At 30.1% G+C, this 19636-nt stretch overlaps 1 protein-coding gene and 1 pseudogene across 2 annotated transcripts in view; both read left to right on the top strand.

Annotated features, from left to right (window-relative positions):
- The window catches only part of LOC118196171 (solute carrier family 12 member 9), a 55115-nt gene extending 44981 nt beyond the window's left edge, over positions 1–10134 (top strand). For both annotated transcript variants that reach the window (XM_085821893.1, XM_085821894.1), the window contains exon 13: positions 502–10134. In XM_085821893.1, coding sequence (XP_085678019.1) covers positions 502–1365 — 864 coding nt within the window. In that variant the 3' untranslated portion in view covers positions 1366–10134. The remainder of the gene's footprint in view (positions 1–501) is intronic.
- Positions 10135–16704: 6570 nt separating this feature from the next.
- LOC146995857 (5.8S ribosomal RNA) lies at positions 16705–16878 on the top strand (annotated as a pseudogene).
- The last annotated feature ends 2758 nt before the right edge of the window (positions 16879–19636 follow it).

The following is a 19636-nucleotide window of genomic DNA, read 5'->3' as shown; positions in this document are numbered from 1 at the left end:
TAAAGCCAATGATGTAGATTTGATTTCTTCATAAAGCTTGAATATTTATGTGTTGTCTTTGCTCCCTCTTCATGGGTGTAATGTCAATCACCCTTTTTTATGCATCTAGGGTAATACTCTCAATTATGATACAGTTAAATGGCTGATAGGTTTGGCAATCCCATGTGGGTATTTAAGAAGCAAGTGTCTGACCATTTAAAAAAAAAAAAAAAAAAAAAAAACTTTTTAATACATTTTTTAACAAATCTGACTGACCACTTTAATACCTTTTAACTATGATGTTTTCTTTATTTGTTCCAAAAGTTATTGAAAAAATTCAAGCAGTACTTTTTTAGATTTTTGATTATGCAATGTTGAGTTACTTTTTGTATTGGTTATATATTATTTTATTTATTACATTAATAAAATAACCTACCATTTTTTAATTTCTACTCATTAACTGTTTAATCTTTACAGATTTAAATGTTTTAAATCATTTTATCATCATTATTATTATTTTAGATTAAAGCTTTTGTTGAAGTAACATTATCTCCAACAGTAAGAGAAGGTTTCCATCACTTAGCAAGAATTTCAGGTCTTGGAGCCATGAAGCCAAATACTGTTCTTTTAGGCTTCTATGATGAAGTTGAGCCTGAAGATTTCTTTGAGAAAGATTCTGCATTCAGTGATATCCAAAGGGTTATCTTGAAGGATCAAGTTTTCTTGGAACTTCGGGAAAAGTCTAATGGGCGATCACTTTCAGCAGAGGAATATGTAAAGATAATATGGGATGGTATATTCTGCCTCCAAAAGAATGTATGTCTTGCTCGACATTTTCATAAATTGGATAAAAAGGGTTTAATGAGGAAAGGAAAGAGAAAATATTTGGATCTTTGGCCCATCAACTTTTTTAATCCAAAGTCAGCAACTTGCATTGATAATTGCTGGCAGTTCATTATGCAACTTGCTTGTATTTTGAATATGGTTGGTGGATGGAAGTCTTGCACAGTAATTAGAGTTTTCATGTGTGTAAGTGCACATTCAGAAAATTCTTTATACCACCAACAGCAATGGGAAAATATGTTACGTCTACTAAGAGTCAATGCTAGTATAAGTATTATTTTATGGGATCATGTAACAGCATTATTGGACTCAGTTGATGATTCTGATATAGGTCAAGTGAATATGGGGTATATTTCAGGTGTGAATACTATGATAAAACAGCACAGTCAACAGACTTCAGTGATTTTTATTTATCTTCCTCCACCACCGCAAACTCCTAATGATCAGTTGCAGTATCTACAGCAATTAGATGCATTAACTATTAATTTACCTCCAACTCTGCTAGTCCATGGAATAAATCCAGTTACATCTACAGCTTTGTGAGCTTGTAATCAGTTATGTCTATTATTTTTTGTAGTATATTTATATATTGCGTTACTAAATATATAGAAATGAAGTATAAAAAATTTGTATCCTGCAGGTTTTGTAGGTTGATCACTTGTTTCACTTAAACTCACCTGTTTAGTAAAACTAAAAGCTAGATGACTTTGGCAAATTATTGAATGAAATATTTTAAAAAGTTATTACTGTCTGTTTTAGAAACATGTAATTGTTTATTCTTTTCATGCCTGTAATTTTTTTCTTTATGTAACATAGAAATACATTTTCAACAGATTATATTTTAGCTGAAATGTTTTCAAATTTTACCAAAATTTTTCTCTTACCTCCTTTGTTTTTTCTTGAACTTGTTTTACAAATTATGCTGTCCGTTAGTAATTATATGGTACCTGTTTATCTATTAAATTATTATTCCATTTGTTGTGATAAAAAGAGTAGTGTATGCTTAGGTTTTGAAATTATATATTTATATAATCTTTGCATAATTTATTTTGTAAATTATTTCTTCCTTTGAGATTTAACATACTATTTTTAAATAGAGTATGCATTACTCTTATCTTAGCATGAATGTTTTTCATATGTAACATAAATGTCTTAAGACATTTTGTAATGTTTTACATATTGGGAAATGAGAGTAATAAATTGAGTGTATCTGTAGTTTTCATTTTAAGCTACAAATATTTAAATTAAGGAAGAGAAAACCTCTTCTCATTTAGTTTTACCTTTTTCTGAGCATTTCATGAATAGGTATTTCCAAAATCATAAAAGTAGATTATTCTGAAAACACCTTAAATCAGATGTTTATGGAAAAATTTGCGTCTAAAATATTCATAACGTAGAATTTGAATTGCTGAATCTATTTGAAATAAATTTATTTCTACATTATTTTAAATGTGTAATATTAAAAAAATTCATAATTTGAATTTGAATTTCATCAGGAAAAGTATATTAATTTTGTATTTGATATTACCATTCCATATATAAAGAATTGTTTATTCAGTAAAATTTACATATTTATTTAAAAGTTCAAAATAAGATTTTTCTCTTATTTTTGAACAGTTAAAGGTTAACAATATAATGTGTAACTGTTTCTGGTAAAATTATTTTGTTTGTGTTTTATATATAAAAAGTTGTAATGAAAGCGAAATGTGTTAAGCAACCCAACCAACTATTCGATATCATTCCTGTGAAATGTGCACTTTGAGATCTGTAAAAAGGAAAAGAATTTGATTTATCTGTGTTAAATATTATAATGTTTATTAGGAGAGTTTAATGATCGCTTCACTCTAAATTTTGCTCGATGAGTTTAAGTTTTTAAATATTTATTTTGTTTATGCAAATTACTTCAGAAGAAATTGATTTCAAAAATATAATGTCTTTTTTTACATATGTGCTTATGTATACAAACTTGAAAAATGTAGCATCAAGGAATGCAGTAATTGCTACAGAACTCTGTCATATTAAAGCTTTTTTCTAAAAGTTAGTATACATAGGTGATATACAGTTGTTCTTAATTTACAATTAATAAGTTAGAAAATTTGATAGTTGATTAAATAATAGAATTATATTTCAAGTAAGTAATTGATAAATTATGTTAGCTGATGAAATTTCCTAAAATTAATAAGCAATTAGTGTTATCATTTTAATGCTGTACTTCCAGAATGATGAATATAGAAAACAAAAGATAAATATCAATACATTAAGAAAATTTATTTTTTTATTTTCAAAATCATTCATTATCTTTATTTGTATATAAAAAATGTAATTATTATGAATTATGATAATAAATCTAAAAATTAGATATGAAAGTAATATTCATATTATAATTATATCAAAATTCAAATTAAGTAGAATAAATCTTGAATGTAAAGTAAAATCATACATTTATTTTAAACATCTCAGCAAATTCAGTTCAACTGAAAGTTTCAGCATGTTGTAAAAAATTTTATTTCATATGAAATAGAATTTGCAATTGAAATTGTTTAAAAGACTAAAAATCTATATTTGTACTAAAGAAAATTACTTTTTGACTTAAAAAAATACAGTAAAACAAATAAGTTCTCAAATTTGTTGCAGTTTATATAAATATATGATTGATAAAGGATGTTTTGGACCATAAGACACTAACTAAAATTTAGTTTCAAACTGTGACACGTACATATACAATGACTAGTTTTTATATGATATTAATAAGAGAATAAATATTTATTTACTTTGCTTGTTTTTGTAACAAATTTACTTTTATTGCTATTCTGTATCTCTTCATATATTTTAATTTTGTAAATAATACTTTATTGCATTTATAATAATAAATTCTGTGATAATTTTTATATACCAGCAGCTTTCAGTATTAGAAAATTTTAATTTATATATCATAAGAATAATTCTGAAACTTTCAAATATTTCCTCTTACTTTTTTTTTATACTAGTCATTTTATGTGCTGTAAATATTATGCTTTTTGCAAAGTAAACTTTTGCTTTCAAAACATTACTAAATCTGTGCTCTAATTATACATTAGATTTATGTGTGTAATAGAATACCATATTTTCATGTGTGTAAGCCGTATACATGTGTAAGTCTTCACCTTTAATTTTTACTTTTAGTTTTGAAAAAAAAGTATTTCTTGAGATTAAGTTGAGGATAGCTTGTCTACCATCTACAATTTTTTTTTTTTTTTTTTTTTTTTTTTTTTTTTTTTTAAGGGTGTGAAAGCTACTAAAATAAAAACAGTGCTCACCACACAGTAAGACAAAATTTTTATTATTTGTCAAAAGAATCATATTTTTGTGCTTAGTATCTCTTATTCACCGTCACTGTGAGTACCACTAGAGTTCTTGACTACACTATCTGTACTACTGCTGCTAGTACTGGTGTCCCACAGCATATCATTCTTAGAGATATCTAGATCATAGGATATTCCGCACTTCAAATATCCTTTAATTACTGTTTCAAGCTTGATACCTTCCCAGGCTACCAGAATCTTATTCAGGCACACACTGAACACTTGGGATGTTTGATTTTTCCTTTTGGTATAAGATAATGGTTTCCTATGCTTATTCAATTATTATTAAGTCTACAGAATAAACTTTTATAGTAGTGATTAACTGTATTATCAAGAGGCTGGAGCATAGACGTTAGGCCTTCGGAAACCACAGCTACATCAGTTTCTAATTCATTTAATTTCTCCTTCACTTGAAGATTTAGTGACATCAAAAGCTGCCCCAAACTAACAAGCTCTTAGGTTTCTGCAAACCACTGGATCTTTTATTCTAAACTGTTTCTAGCCAGTCCAATATGAGATCCTCTTGCATCCAACTCTTTTCTTATGCATGCATAACAATACCTGGAAATTCATATATACTTCAATATGTCTTAGGCTATAGTGTTTCAGTTTAATGCAATGTACAGTGGCAGTTTTCTGCCAGCCATAACAGCTAACATAATCATACATCGCTACTTCTCACAACCTGCAGTCTTGATTTGAACTGCATGTGATCCTTTTGGTGCTCTATACATAGACGTGTCCCAGTAAATGGGTGTTCAGACAACATATATTCATTACCTTGTTGCTTGTGAGTAATGTATCTCTGAAATTAAATTTTGTTGTCGAAGTCTGCCAGGAGACATTGTGCAACTGTTGTTCTACGACTTAGTGACAAGCCATTCCTATGCATGAAACATGCACACCATTCTGCACTTGCTCAAAAATCATAGCTTATCTCTATCCAACCAGTTTCTTCACAAGGTTGGAAGCTTATCATATCAATAGTTACAGCATAACCATAATTTATTTTCTCAGTCAAGTATAATAAAACATTATCTTCCAACTGTGGTTATTTTTCCATGAAATACTTTCCTTTTCCTGCTTGTTTTTTTAAGTTTATTCTTCTGCTTTTTCTACTATCACATGTTGAATTCATGCATGTTAAAGTTGCGTACTACAGCTCATTTACCAATTTCCTCAGAGAATCTGAAAGCTCACAGTTTAAAATGTACATCATAGCTAAATCATTTGTCTGAACATATTCCTTCGAATGGCCTATAACAACAATTAAACATGTGTAATTGTATGTAATATTCACCCAACAACAATGGATTTTATATTCAGTCATTAAATATGTACTGCTCTGTTGCTTACATGTTTGTATATACTTATTTATAATCATTCATGTGTATAAACCACACCTTAAATTTTTCATCTGCTTTCTTGTGAAAAAGTGCAGCTTATACATGTGAGGATATGGTAACATACAGTAAATGCTTGATATCTTACAGTTTTTTAGATCATGAAAATAATCTATGAATTAAAATGTAGGTTTTATGAAGAATGGCATAAGGTTCTTTATTAAATATTAAATACATAAGTCATCTTCCTCTACCTGTTTGAAATGGTATATGTCACTTATGTGTTTTAATATGTAAACAAAAATCTATGAATATTTTATTTAAGGAAGTGTTTCTATTTGTTATTAAAAGTTATGTAAGTATTAATAATTGTGTATAGCCAAAAAAAATCTTAACAAAGGTAAAATATCCTTATTATTGAATTTAATAAATGAAACATCTCAACTGACATGTATTTTTGCAATTTTGAATATGGCATTGATAACAAAGCTAGGTAAACATATTTTTAAACTATAGTTCATGGGTAATTTGAAGTATTTTGTCATTGTTGAAACTTTGTCTGCATTGGTATCATCACTACCGGTTTCATTACTGTTAATACATCATGGCAAAGACATGAAAAAGGCATCACAAGTGGCTGAGTGGTTAAGACCACTGGATAGAGAAAGTACAATCCCAGGCAAATGGGCTGGCTGCATGGATGGTTTCTGTAGTTTTCTCCATGTTTAACATTTATATGTGCCAGTTTCTTTTAGAAAATCTACCTCAAAGGCATCTCTCTCCATGGGCTTTGGCAGATAGCCCTCATGTGTTTTGCCATATTCAAATATCTTAACTAAAGGCATGAAGAAACTTTCATCACTCTTATCAAATATTTTTACTACCATGTGTGAGCCAGTATTTTATTCTAAAAAATTTCCTTCGAAAATGTGAAGTTTCCTTTTTATGTTTAATTTCAAAGTAGTCAAGAAGATTAGTATCAGCAAATAGTAATTTTTGTTACATGCAATTTACACAAATTTCTTAGAAACTTTTTTATTTGTAAAGTGGAGTTCGGCCTTCTGTTGGTACCTAATTATCTTAATTTTTAAGAAATGGTACTATAGAGTTACTGTCAAATATCTTACATTAAAAAAGGCAAATGTGTGTGCTATGGGCACAGTCAGCTGATCGAGATCGAAGAGGTTCTCCTTTTTCCTTCCGCAACGTGAAAGCATGGGCAAATCTTTTTGCTATCTCCAGGAAAAGTGAGTGTCCATGCACTCATTGTATCGCAGTTTATTATCACATTTTAGTTAAAGCTAAGGCAATGTTTACCATTCAGAAATACTCTGCTTGTATAGTATATTTACATTAATGTCTAACAGTGGTTTTACCTGAAAGGTGTACAGTGAAGTTTTCTTAACTTTATTTGTGCTGCTCATTGTTGGACAAAGTTTGAGTTATATTTTTTATCCAGCTTCCTTTAATCTTTAATTAATATTATTTATTTATCATTTAATCTTATTTTATGTTTAATCTTATACACAAGTCACAAAATGCATATACAATTTTAAAGTTGGATTTATTCTCTACTTCTTATATGTCATGCCATTGTGAGTTTCACATGTTTTCTTATTTGATTTGTTAGAGAATTAGGCTTACTAGTCTGGTATAAACCAGGCTTTTTTATTGTTCAAAAAGTTGCTTTTATTTTGTAGTAGTATGCATTGATTAAAAACAAAGTGTAATTTTATGTATTAAAATAAAAACTGAATGCTTTTGGAATTCGAAGTTAGTTAGAGAAGAAATATGCAAGACAATAAATATTCCCAGTTACCCATTTCTTTAAAAATTCAGAATTTAAGGAAAATTTTAAGACAAGTAAAAATCCAAGTCATATCGATTTAAAGTATTGAGAGTTTACTGTATAAGTGCAAAAGTACAAGATATAAATATAAGAACCCTGTATATGTTGTACTCTGTGAATAAAAATCAGCATAAAAATGGGTATAATTTCTTTTTAAAAATGTGAATAATTTTTATACTATAATGTGCAAAAGTGAAAGACCGAAGCCAGTGTAGTACTTTTTCAGACTGTATATCTTTAGCTTTTGTGCTGTATTCTTATATTACATTTTTTGTTTGTTGCCTGCAATAGATGGTACTATGTCATCTATTTATATTGATATATATTTTTAGAGAAGAGAAAAATATCTATGTGATGATTTATTCCTGAAACTTTTAGGGGAGAGGAGAGAGAAAAAGCAGTATTGTGTCAATTTAAAATTTTTATTTAGCATGATATTCATCCTTTCATTGTTAACATAATAGTAGCATGTTTTTAGAAGATGCATATTGATACTGTTTATCCAAAATTTAGCATAGAAGAAGATTAACATTTTAAGGTTTTGCATCAAAATAAATAACTATTGTTTCAAAATATATTTTAAGGGAAAGATTTCTTTGTTTGTTCAAACTATAATTTTAATTTCTGACTTTCCTGTTTGTTCTAAATATCAGAAACACAACTACTAAGAAATTAAATAATGAAGAATCTGCATAAATGTATGTATGTTTCTCACATTGTGATAAAACAATGGTACCTAGAGCCATCCAATTTTGAATAATGTAATCCTCTACCGAATATGGGCATCTGGAAGCCCTAATTTGGAATTTGTTTTATTATCAATTTCTTATTTTGTAACACTTTTTCATATTTTATAACACTTAACGATCTCAGCGATTTCAAAGCAAGCAAAGGCAACACTATATGAGGAGGAGGGGGGAAGCATTTTTATCTCCAGCGTGAAACTGTGTATCGGAAAATCTAAAGATATGCTCATTTTTAAATTATTTTGCGATATTGCCTTTGAATTGAATTTTATGGTTTAAGTGTGAAGATATTTAATAAATAAAGATAATACACAAAACATTAAAAAAACGCCCCTTTGGGCATAATGTAAAATCTGAAATCTTTCAGACTTTTTTCCTTGTTTATATTTATTTTTATTATTTGTTACATTCCTATTCCCCCCCCCCTCTCTTTGATGTTAAAAGTACGAAGATAATGGAATTAAATTTATTACTAAATTTTATTAGTAGCAGCTTTCAGTACTCTTATTAAGTGGATTTAATAATTCACTTAATCTGTGTTATTGTAATTTTTATGGTTGATAGACTGACTTTTCTCTTGGCTTTATTTTTTAAGTAACTCTTTGAATATTCACTTATGTTAAATTTTAGTTTCTTCAATTTCTTTGAATATTTGTATATTGCAGAAATTACTTTGAGTCTGATTTCATTTTAAAACTTTTTTTTCTTTTGTTTAATATAGTATCTAAGACTAAATCTCATTAATGAAGAAAATTAATGAAAATAACATATAAAATCAGAAAGAAATTGAGGAACATGTAAGCATTATTGCTGCATCTAAACTTAAGTAAAATGTTGACTTAGTTAAAACCTGAAACCTGAAGTATTCGTGTAAAATTAATTATTATATTCTTAATCAGTTTAAATTAAAGCAGCAACACTTATATGACACTTTATCTTAATATGACATATTATCGTAACCACCTTAGTAAAAATCGTCAAATTTTCATAATGCATTAAAATCCAGCAATCATGCCTATAATCATACACATCTTCAAGCAAACACACATTAAACTTCTCTTTTAACAAGTAACATGGGCATTTTTATATATATATTTTTTTTTATAACATTTTAAGTTCTAGTGGTTTCTATAAAATATTTTTGTCGTAAGCCCAGTTTTAAAATATGTGCTTGTGGAATTTGCTTGTAATGGAATAAATTGTGATAAAATCTCTACCAAAATATGCACAATATTTTCCTGTGGAATCATTAAAGAGAACAATTGCATTTAATCTATTCTTAAGGTGATCACTGCGAAATTTTCATTAAAATGGGAGAAACAAAATCCTGCTTGTAAGTATGTTTATTGGTTGATTTTCTGAGTATAAAATTATTTAAAACAAAATATGTATATATGCAATAAATATTTTTTTATGATTAAGTTTCTTCTGTAAAAAATCGCCAAGTAATGCCAAGGTGGGGTCACTAATACATATATACCTCAAAAACTAAGTTTTCTCGTTTCTCCGATATTGGAATACTTAGCTTTTGTGTAGAATTTAGTTATTTTCTTCCACCCACATGGAATTTCTAAGAATTATTTTATTACATCATTTTATTCCAGTTATCTAATATCAGTGATACAAACTTACTGTCTAAATAAAAAATGTGTAGAAGTTTTAGTTAAAAATGTATCCTGTTAATGAAGAATGTTAGATAAACTGTGCACTCCTCTCCCCCCCTCTTTTAGCATTTTTCTTGCTTTTTTGATATTTTTTTTTTTTTTTTTTTCAACTTTTCTTGAACGATGTATTAATTTTTAGAGTGGGGCTTCCAGCAGATTTTGCCTACACATTATATGTAGGACCATGTTGTGATATGATTGAACTGAATTGAGAATTTGGAATGTTTGGTGGTGTTAAATAATGTGCAATCTCTGTTTTAGAAATAGTTTTAACTTCTGATATTGGGTAATGTTGGAGAAAGTATCATTTGCATGTCATTTTATATACAGTTATAATATTAAATTCTCAATAAATTTATATTAAAAAAACTTTGTATGTGTTTTTCTTTTTATTTTTTTAGATAAATACTCAAATTCAATTTAACCATAGTTTGTAACGTTAATGATTAATTCGGAATTTGAACTCAAAATTTCGAAAACTGAAACCTTTCTTATCTAAACCCAAACCTTTTCTTGGTGAGCCTCCATTTTGGATAAAATCTGAAATGTGATACTGTATATAAAATTGTGGGTGCATATCGCGCCCATGATCATTGTGTGATGTCAAATATGTTTTCGATAATTAGTTATTATCGAGCAATAAAAATTATATTCAATTCGGCCACATCTCTCTACAGATTTTTCCTTCAAGTATTGTCTTTCTAACTACACAGTAAAGGCTCCCCAGTATTATTAATGCAGAGAACCATAGTCAGTCCATTGCAGCTTACTTTAAGTCATCTTATTACATATGTATATTTCAATGCTAAATTTACGCAAATATGTAAGCCATCAGATAAGTGCTTGTTATGTGTAATTTCTATACTAATGGGCAGTGTTTTAGAGATGCTGACATATAAATGTGATCTTCCTTTATTTTAATGTGGGTAAATGTTAAAGCATAAACACATGTATTTTTAAGTAAATATACTCTGAAAAATATATACTATTATATCAAAGACTGCAAAGCACATAAAAAGGCACTTGTATAAATCATTGATTATGAGGAAATCTATAAACTGAAGGTAATAGAAACTTTAAAAAAAAATATTCTACTCGTTTTTACTGCTTGTTAAATTTTATTTATGATTTGAAAGTTTATTTTTCCAAATTCTATGGAAATAAATTCATTTAAAATTTAACTTTGCTTCTTGTCTTACCACCATGTATTATGATTACTGACAGCCAAGTGAAGGGAATACTACAATTTAGGTGTCTTTTTATTACTTTGTTTTGAAAGAAGCCTTTTCATATGATGATCATATTCTATCTCCTACTAAAAGTGTAAAAAATGTGTAAGGAGAAATTATTAAATTAATAAATATGCTTACTTAGGTGCATATATTATAAAATCTTAGTGGGTCTATGAAGAAACAAAGCAACAGATGTGAGGCCTAACTATCAAAGGTCAAGGATGATAACCCTATTTCACCAAACATTAATATGAATTTTATACCAAATATAGGAGGTTACATTTCATCATATACCCTCAATTAAGCTCTAAAATTATTTTATAATATGCTTATTTTTTACAGTGGAAAAAAAAGGAGCGACAGTTCTATATCTCCTGTTCTACTGGGCTAATTGACGAAATTCAAATTGTGTTTTCCCTTGTCTCAAAAACGTGACTTAAGATATGTATTAGATTTATATATAGCATTGTTCTAACATACATATTTTGACACAAAATCGGACTTTTTCTAGAAATGGCATGCCAATTTTTTTTCATATTTCGATTCTACGATTCAAATTATGCCTAAATATTAAATTTTGTAAAATTTGATGCGAAATTTACGGAGAAATTAAAAAATTTATCTTGGCGTATTTTTTCACTTTTTGTCAAGAATAATTTACTTGGCGAACTTCTTAATTTATAGCTATCTATTTTCCTTTTTTTTTCCATTGTAGACGAGCGGAAAAAAGTTATCGGTCATACTTTCAAATAATTTTAACAAAGTGCGTATTATCGTTTACCATTATTATCTCTCAAAAAAAAGGTGCCAAATTTCAAAACGCTCCAATATGTAAATTCATGTATATCTTAGAAAATTTTGATTAAAAAACTAATTTTTTGCAGGTGTGCCTAGAAATATATCTACTTTAGGATGATGTTAAAAATTTTACATGTGTAATACAAAATTTATTTTGAAAAATATTTAGAAAATAAATCATAAAAAATGTGCGAGTTACATTTGGAGTAAGCCTGAATTTCCATTTCTGGAAGAAGGAATCAAGTATGCCTAATAAAGAGAGAGAGAGATTAATAAATATATACTAAATTAAAATTGAGAGATAATTTTTTAAAAACTCGCGCGATTTTTACAAAACTTGGTAGTTTGGTAAAATTTGAGTCGTAAAATCGAAATATGGAAAAAAATTGGTATGTTATTTCAGAAAAAGTTCGATTGTGTCAGAATACCTATGTTAAAACAATGCTATATATAAATCTAGTATATATCCTAAGTCGCGTTTTCGAGATATGAAAAACGCTATTTGAATTTTGTCAATCGGCTCAGTAAAACGAGAAATATAGAACTGTGTCTTTTTTTTTTTTTTTTTTTTTTTCCGCAGAGTGTACATATATTATTTTTACATAATAAAATAGCTTTTCAAATTTCATACTTTGAAGTCATATATAGTCTCATAGTGTATAAAGGAAGACTGTCATTTTGAAATTTAAATTAAGGAGAAAATTTTATAGTGATGTTAATTTTTTAGAAAAAATTACTGAAGTTACTCACATATTTAAAGTCTTAAATGTAATAATAAATCTGGATGGAGAAGAGAGCTAGAATCAAACCTAAGTAAACAAATAATGAGGCACAACGTATGAAGAGATCTCCTTAGAATTGTTAACGAGAAAATTTATTGAGCAAGAATGTTCTAAGAACAACAACTTGGGCAAAAAGAATAAGAAATCTTTTATACACTATAACTGAAACTCAGAATAGCAATCATGAAATTTCGATGAATACGCAGTTCAATGTGTAGAGTCATTAGGTAATTTTTGGAAGCAGAAGAGATGAAAAATTAGCAACGCCTTCGCCGGGAATCGATCCACGGACCTCTGAAATACCGGCTCAGTGTGCTGACCACTACACCCGAAGGCATGCTAGGAATCTGGTCTGGTCTGTACGGTTATTGCTGAAACATTGCGCGATTTGTCCGGCTCAAGAAAATAAAGCTCAGTGGGCACTTGACATTAATCTTCATGACAATTTGGTAAGGTCAGAGGTGGTAACAGGGGGCGACCATGAGTCGCAAAGCTTTTGAGAGGCAAGAGCAACGAGAAGTGCACAATTCAGAAGCTGTGAGGATACTGTAAACTGTTTGTGTTTTTGCATAAATTAAATTATAGAAACACATCAGACAAATAATTCAAAACATATTGAATGTAATACAATGGTGAATATAAAAGCATAAATGATACAACTATATACAATTATGATACATAGGATACTGAAATATGAAATTAATCAGATACAAAATTACGGTAAGAATACAATAGAAATACAAAATATAATTACATATGTACAATCAGAGAGGCAGGTTATGTTGGAAAATTCAAGTCCCGATTGTGTTGGGCCGCAAGTGGTCTAATCATAGAATCTTCCTCGAGAATAACGTAATTTAATACATTTACATCAACCATATGACTACAATCCTGTGCTTTCTTGAAGAAGTTTACATTTTCTTTATGCAGATACTCTTCTGCAGTGTCTAATTTTAAGTCTCTATGCAGCGTCTGATTTGAAACGTAGTAGTGGGCACTTGTGACCATTCTCAGTAGTTTGTTCTGAGTTTTCTGAAGTTTGTTTAAATCTTTCTTTTGAACTGAGGCCCAGGCGGGAGATGCATAGGCAAAGTAGAATGGGAGACATAGGGAACTGTCCCACTTTTTTCTTTTCTTCCCCCCCCCTCGCAGTGTACGTACGCTCGTTGAGAGTGTTGAATGTAGGAACTTGTGAAACACATAATAACAGGGTATGCAGCAGCAAGTTTCTAACATTTGACTGACTTTAATTAACCTGCAGTATAAAAATTCATTTTTCAGACACAAACATGTTGTGACAAACTTAAACTTTGGATTTATCATGAAGGTATTTAACAGTAGAGAAGATGTTTTTGACAAACCATGAAAATTTGTTGCTCGTGATCAAGTGCACAGCAGTGTGCTCTGTTTTATTACATAAATTTGCACTTTCATCTTCTTCCTACTGATCAGTTGAGCAAGAGGAGTGAATTTTTTGGACAATTTATACAAATTTCCCGAGACGTATTTTCACAGTTTTTAGTGAGATCATCTGAAGTATTTTTTATACATCCCATATAATACAATTTGATAAATTTTCCCCATTTAGTATGGTAAAGTATTTTACCAAAGAAGGATTTTGAGCATCTTCCAAATGGCTTTTCAAATTTGTTAAAATTCATCACCTCTGTAACAAGCGTCACAGTAACTAGTAAAGTTTGCTGATATTAGAATGTGACTTAAACACCGGGAAAATATGAAATAGGATCCCATATAAAATGAATCAGAGTGCTTGCGTTCATAGGTCTCAAAATATGAATCCTCTTCCTTCAAACAACTGGCAAAATCCATTTGTAAATCTCGGGGAGGGTGGTTAGCCTTCCCTCACTGTACTGCGTATCACTAAGCGGTGCGATAACCGCAGAAAAATTTGAATTTGATAAAACTTATCAAATCCCAACCAGTTTCGTACCCGCATTCGCTCCTACTTAATCCCAGTCGCATCACGATGACAGGAGGGAAGTGTTGGATTTTCGGATCCGATGCTAGGCTCACAGAGAAGAAGGTGGTTCGCCTAGCAAGTGCGATATCTCGTAGAACCTGCTTGAAGAAATAACTACAGGGAGCTTGCAACTTCAGTTAACTTCGTGGTTGATTTCCATGAGGTACCTTCTTTATATAAATGTTTTAATGGCTGGCCGCTTTATTTAATAGCCATTAGCCTTGCGCCGCTGCAAGAGCTGGAAGTGTGGCCGTTTTATTATGGAAGCACCTAATAGGCGGCCACGTTGCCTCCTGTGTAGGGGGACGGACAGTTACAACCATGCCTTCTCCGGGATTCGAAACCGGGCCAATCGCTACGGCAGTCAGAGGATGTTTTGTAGCTTTTTATAGGATCTAGAATTATAAAGCCTTGTACAGAATAACTTCTGTATATCCTGTTCATCACAATTTGGTATAAGTTCCTGTTTTCCAGTAAGTGTTCTTAACTATTTTAAGCATTGTGAACTATTACAGCCAATTCAACTTAGAGCTGATTCATTTTATTAGCTGGCAAATTGGAATATAGTAACCGAAATGAAAAATTGGTTGCAGTATTTGAAACGTGCAGTTATATAGTATGATGGATTGATAACTATACTAACTGTAAAAAACTAGTTGCAGCATGACACATGTGCATTTATATGGTATAATTGATTGGTATATAATATGTACTGAATAACTTTTTATTTCGTGTTTTTTACAATTTGGAATTGGTTCCAGTTTTTCTGTAGATGTTTTTAGTTACTTGAAGAAATTGGGCACTATTATAGCCATTTTACAAGAATGATTAGCTATATTTGAATATTTGCTCTTATATTGTAGGAATACCTGTCAATTTGTATAGATTGAAATTGTTTGTGTTATTTATAATTGTATAGTCAAAATTTATTATTTTAACTGTAATGAAAAATTAGTTGCAGTTTTTTTTTAAACATGTACATTTGAAGTATGATTGATTGATAAATACTCTAACTGATATGAAAAATTAGTTGCAGCATTTGAAACATGTGTATTTTTATGGTATGATGATTAGTAAATAATATGTACTGAATAATTATCTATTTTATGTCTATTATAATTGGAAATTAGTTCCTGTTTTCCATTAGACATTTTAACAGCTTTGAAGAAATTGTGTATTATTGTAGCCTTTTTATAAATAATTAGCTACATGTAATGGAATAGATAACAAAATTTTTTAGAATATGTGCTTTATATTTTTTAGAATATTTACTGGAATTGTATAACAAATCTGTAGTTTCGCACAATTTAGAACTGTATTGAAAAAATTTAAGAATTATTTTTTTTTTTTTTTTTTTTTTTTTTTTTATCATTTGGGAGCCAAGTTATTATTTACAAAACATTTGTTCTGTGGGTAATAGTAAAACAATGTACATGTTACAATGAACTTCCCAACTACAATTTCGTGATTGCTTTGTGGATAACTGCGACACAGTGATTTCGTGATTGCTATGGACACACATAATGAGGTGTAAAAACTGTTAAGGACACGAAGTTATGATGTATCGAAGTGGACAAGTAGTATTTACTTGAACGATGAACTTAACAAAAGTGAACATAGAATAGCCTACACAACATCATATATTTTTTAGCTATAAGAACTATCAACTGCCTGAACTGATGTGACTGGCTTACTCTGTGGATAACTGCAAAAATAATACGGACACACATCATTAGGTGTGTAACTGATAAGAACATGAAGTTATGACGTATTGAAGAAGACATAGGTTTAAAAACCGGTTAATATATTATCAGTTCCACTCTCTACAACATAGATCCTATCCATGACAATCTAATGATTAATTGTATATTTATTTTTCATATGGATTATTATGTAAAAATTATGTATAGATGACATTCTCGATTTAGCTTTGTAATATTACTATCATTGATTCAGTGAATGCCGCCGGCGGTAGATGGTAGATTTCTTTTCCGTCGCACGGCCATAACTCTGATTGGTATAGAACCTTAGGTCGGAGGTCCATGCGACGGCGTTTCGGTCACTAACCACTCTATCAACTGGGATGCTCTTTAACATATACTGAATGTAAAGGAACCCGTCAGGAATCCATACTAATAAAAATGATAACTCTGAGTAGTAGATCACTCAGCTCAAAGATCGATGAAGGATGCAGCTAGTTGCGAAGCTTATTTGTTACACCAAGTCTCACAGCTGAACTGCAGGACACATTAAGGACTGATTTTTCGAACGCGCATTGTGGTCTCGGATCATAACAGGGACCTCACCTGTCAGAGAGTACATGAGACTTGTCGAAGGAGCTTGCTGCTACTTGGTCGTATCAGATAATGTTCTTGTAGCATAGAGAAATGCAGTTTAGTGAGAAACCCATCCTCCAAGGGATTATCTTACAAAATTGGAATGGAGCTGGGCAAAGTCATAATATCACCCATACGATGCCAGTGCCAATGATGAACACAATCGTGTACTTGGACTTCTAATATTATGGTCAGGCAGGTGAGAAAGTTAGAACAACAGCAGCAAATTATACTCCAGAATGAACTATTAAAGTTTTCTCTCTTTTTTTAGAAGTATTTGAGGTCGGAAACTTTTGGATCTACCTGCGTAGATGCAGTCAAGAGGAACTGATTCGGAAATACAGATGACTTTTCCGACACAGGAATTATGAACCTCTGCTTGAGTTAAGTATCCAAACAAGCTGTCACTTTTAAAAGTATAACATTTTTAAAACAAAGCACTGCAATAAACTCATCTTTCAATAAGATCTTCAGATTGCTCCACCTATGTATCAAAATTTTAAAAGTAAGGGAATATATTCAGATCACTGCTCTTATTATGATTATTTTCCCCTAAATTTATATTCAGCTAAAAATTATCTTAAACATTTCCTTCATTAAAAAAAAGAACTTTTCCTTAAAATGAATCGGTTTCATTTTCACTCTTCTTCATTTGAAAAAAATAGAGACCACCATGCAAAAAAACAATTTGGAAAATGAAAAATTATCGCTGAGAGCATTAGTAATCTTAGTTCCTTACTCAAATTCTTGATAATAAAACAGAGAAATGAAATAAAATGCAAATGAAGACTAATTAATACAAAACATACATAACTTTTAAAACGAAAAAATAATAAAAAATTTTAAGTTGCAAAGCAAAAAATATAAATTCCTTCTTACATAAAATTTACATGGATCAGTTTTGGGAAAAAAAATATATCATAAAGATTAAACATGTTTGTTATAAATTTTGCAAACTGATTTTCTTATTTGTAATATAATCCTTACTAAAAGTACTGAAGCCCACCAGCAACAGAATGGATAAAATTGCTGACACTGACAGTTTGACCCGGGTTCGAATTCGAGTAAATGAGCAGACCATATGCATGTTGTCATATATTTTCCTCATGCCATTCAAATGAACAAAGTCTCTGCAAAATGGGTATCCTGACTTCTTTCAGAAATTGATTCTATTAATAGATGCCAGTTTCCTTTAGAAAGCTCTTCATAAGGATATTCTATTCCTCTACCAGGTAAACTTCGTGTGCCTGACCGCCTTCAATTTAAATAAACTAAAAACATGGTTTTATGATTAAATTAACTATATTTTTGACACCTAAATAAATAACATAACAGAAGATGGGCAAATGAAATACTTACCTCAAGTAAAAAATCAGAAGAGGATCATAAAACTGAAAAATAACGGATTAACATCTATATGAAATTTATGGAAAAAGAAAAAAGAATTTATAGATCATACTTTTGATATCTGCCTCAAGTGATAAAATGTATCAACACGCTCTCTTCCAACCAAATATTGCGTCACTTCGATAAAAGCAGCGTAGACGCAGTTACTTTATGAAAAATTGTGATATCACTTCCGTTTCCCTTGCCCAGCTGAAAACATCAGGGAGTTTATAACTCTTTACCCTCAAAATTATGATTCATCTTCTTTGGGCAAAATGACTTTATTTTCTTTTGATTTTTGTCTAGAATTTAGCATTATAAAACGAACACATTGTACACACCTCCTAGCTATCTTAATAAAACTCTAGCAGATTTCAAACACGCAAAAGTTTGCGCATTAAACTGCAACCTTCCGAAATTTTCGGTGTTTGAGTTGGAGGGGTTGAGGATAGCAAAGGGTGCTGACGTGTTTTGGAATTGGTACTGGATTGCCTTTACTTAACGTTCTGTTTCTGAAAGTTCGGACTTTTGTAATTATTTATTTAATTATTTTAACAACGCTGACGAGCATTGTTGCTCTTCATTAGTTGTAGAAGAAGATAATATTTTGTTTATATCTTTGTTCCTTTCAAGAATTTAATGAATCCTTTATGGATATAATCTGAAATCCCATGGTTAAGGTAGTATATTTTCCTTTCCTATTCATTTATATTAGCTTTTATTGCTCAGCATTTGTGATCTCAATACGATTTTTTAACTTTCTGTATGCGTGTAGTTCATTTTTGCACAACGTCTGTACTGACGCTATCCGATTATTTATATTCCGATCTGCCCCTATCGTCTTAAATGGGGCTTCATTTTCGGTGACTTTAGCATATGCTGCAAAAGAAGAAGAGGGAAAATTTTTGCTTTTTGAATTTAGGAATAAGTGGAGCGATTTATTTCTTATATAAAAATTTCATTACTTAGATTTAAAAACTTTATTCTCTTAGCAGGGAAGATTGTTTGCTCCATAAAAATTAACACCGTTTCTAAAGCTTATTTGTCCATTCGAGATTTGTTGCCAGATTTTTTTTTTTTTTTTTTTTCTTTTTTTCTGTATGATTGTTGAAATCGTAAGTGGAAGTGTTTAAGGTGATATTTTCTTGATCATATTCATGCAAATTTTATTTCTTTACTGTTTCTCCTAGAAATCGATGCCGCTTCTCAAATTCCGCGTTTTAGGACTATGTGGTTTCGCAACAATTCGTGATTTACTCCAAACATTTAATGCCTTTATCTGAAGCTTTCACTGTGTGTTTACGCTTATTGCTATTTATTTCGAACGCATCTGAATATGGATACTTCCAACCCCCT

This window comes from Stegodyphus dumicola, chromosome 8 (assembly GCF_044657685.1).
Source record: "Stegodyphus dumicola isolate Sdum_Otavi_A_Nest chromosome 8, ASM4465768v1".
NCBI lineage: Eukaryota > Metazoa > Arthropoda > Arachnida > Araneae > Eresidae > Stegodyphus > Stegodyphus dumicola.
Note: the sequence above shows the minus strand (reverse complement) of the source record. Positions and strands in the feature narration are given on the sequence as shown.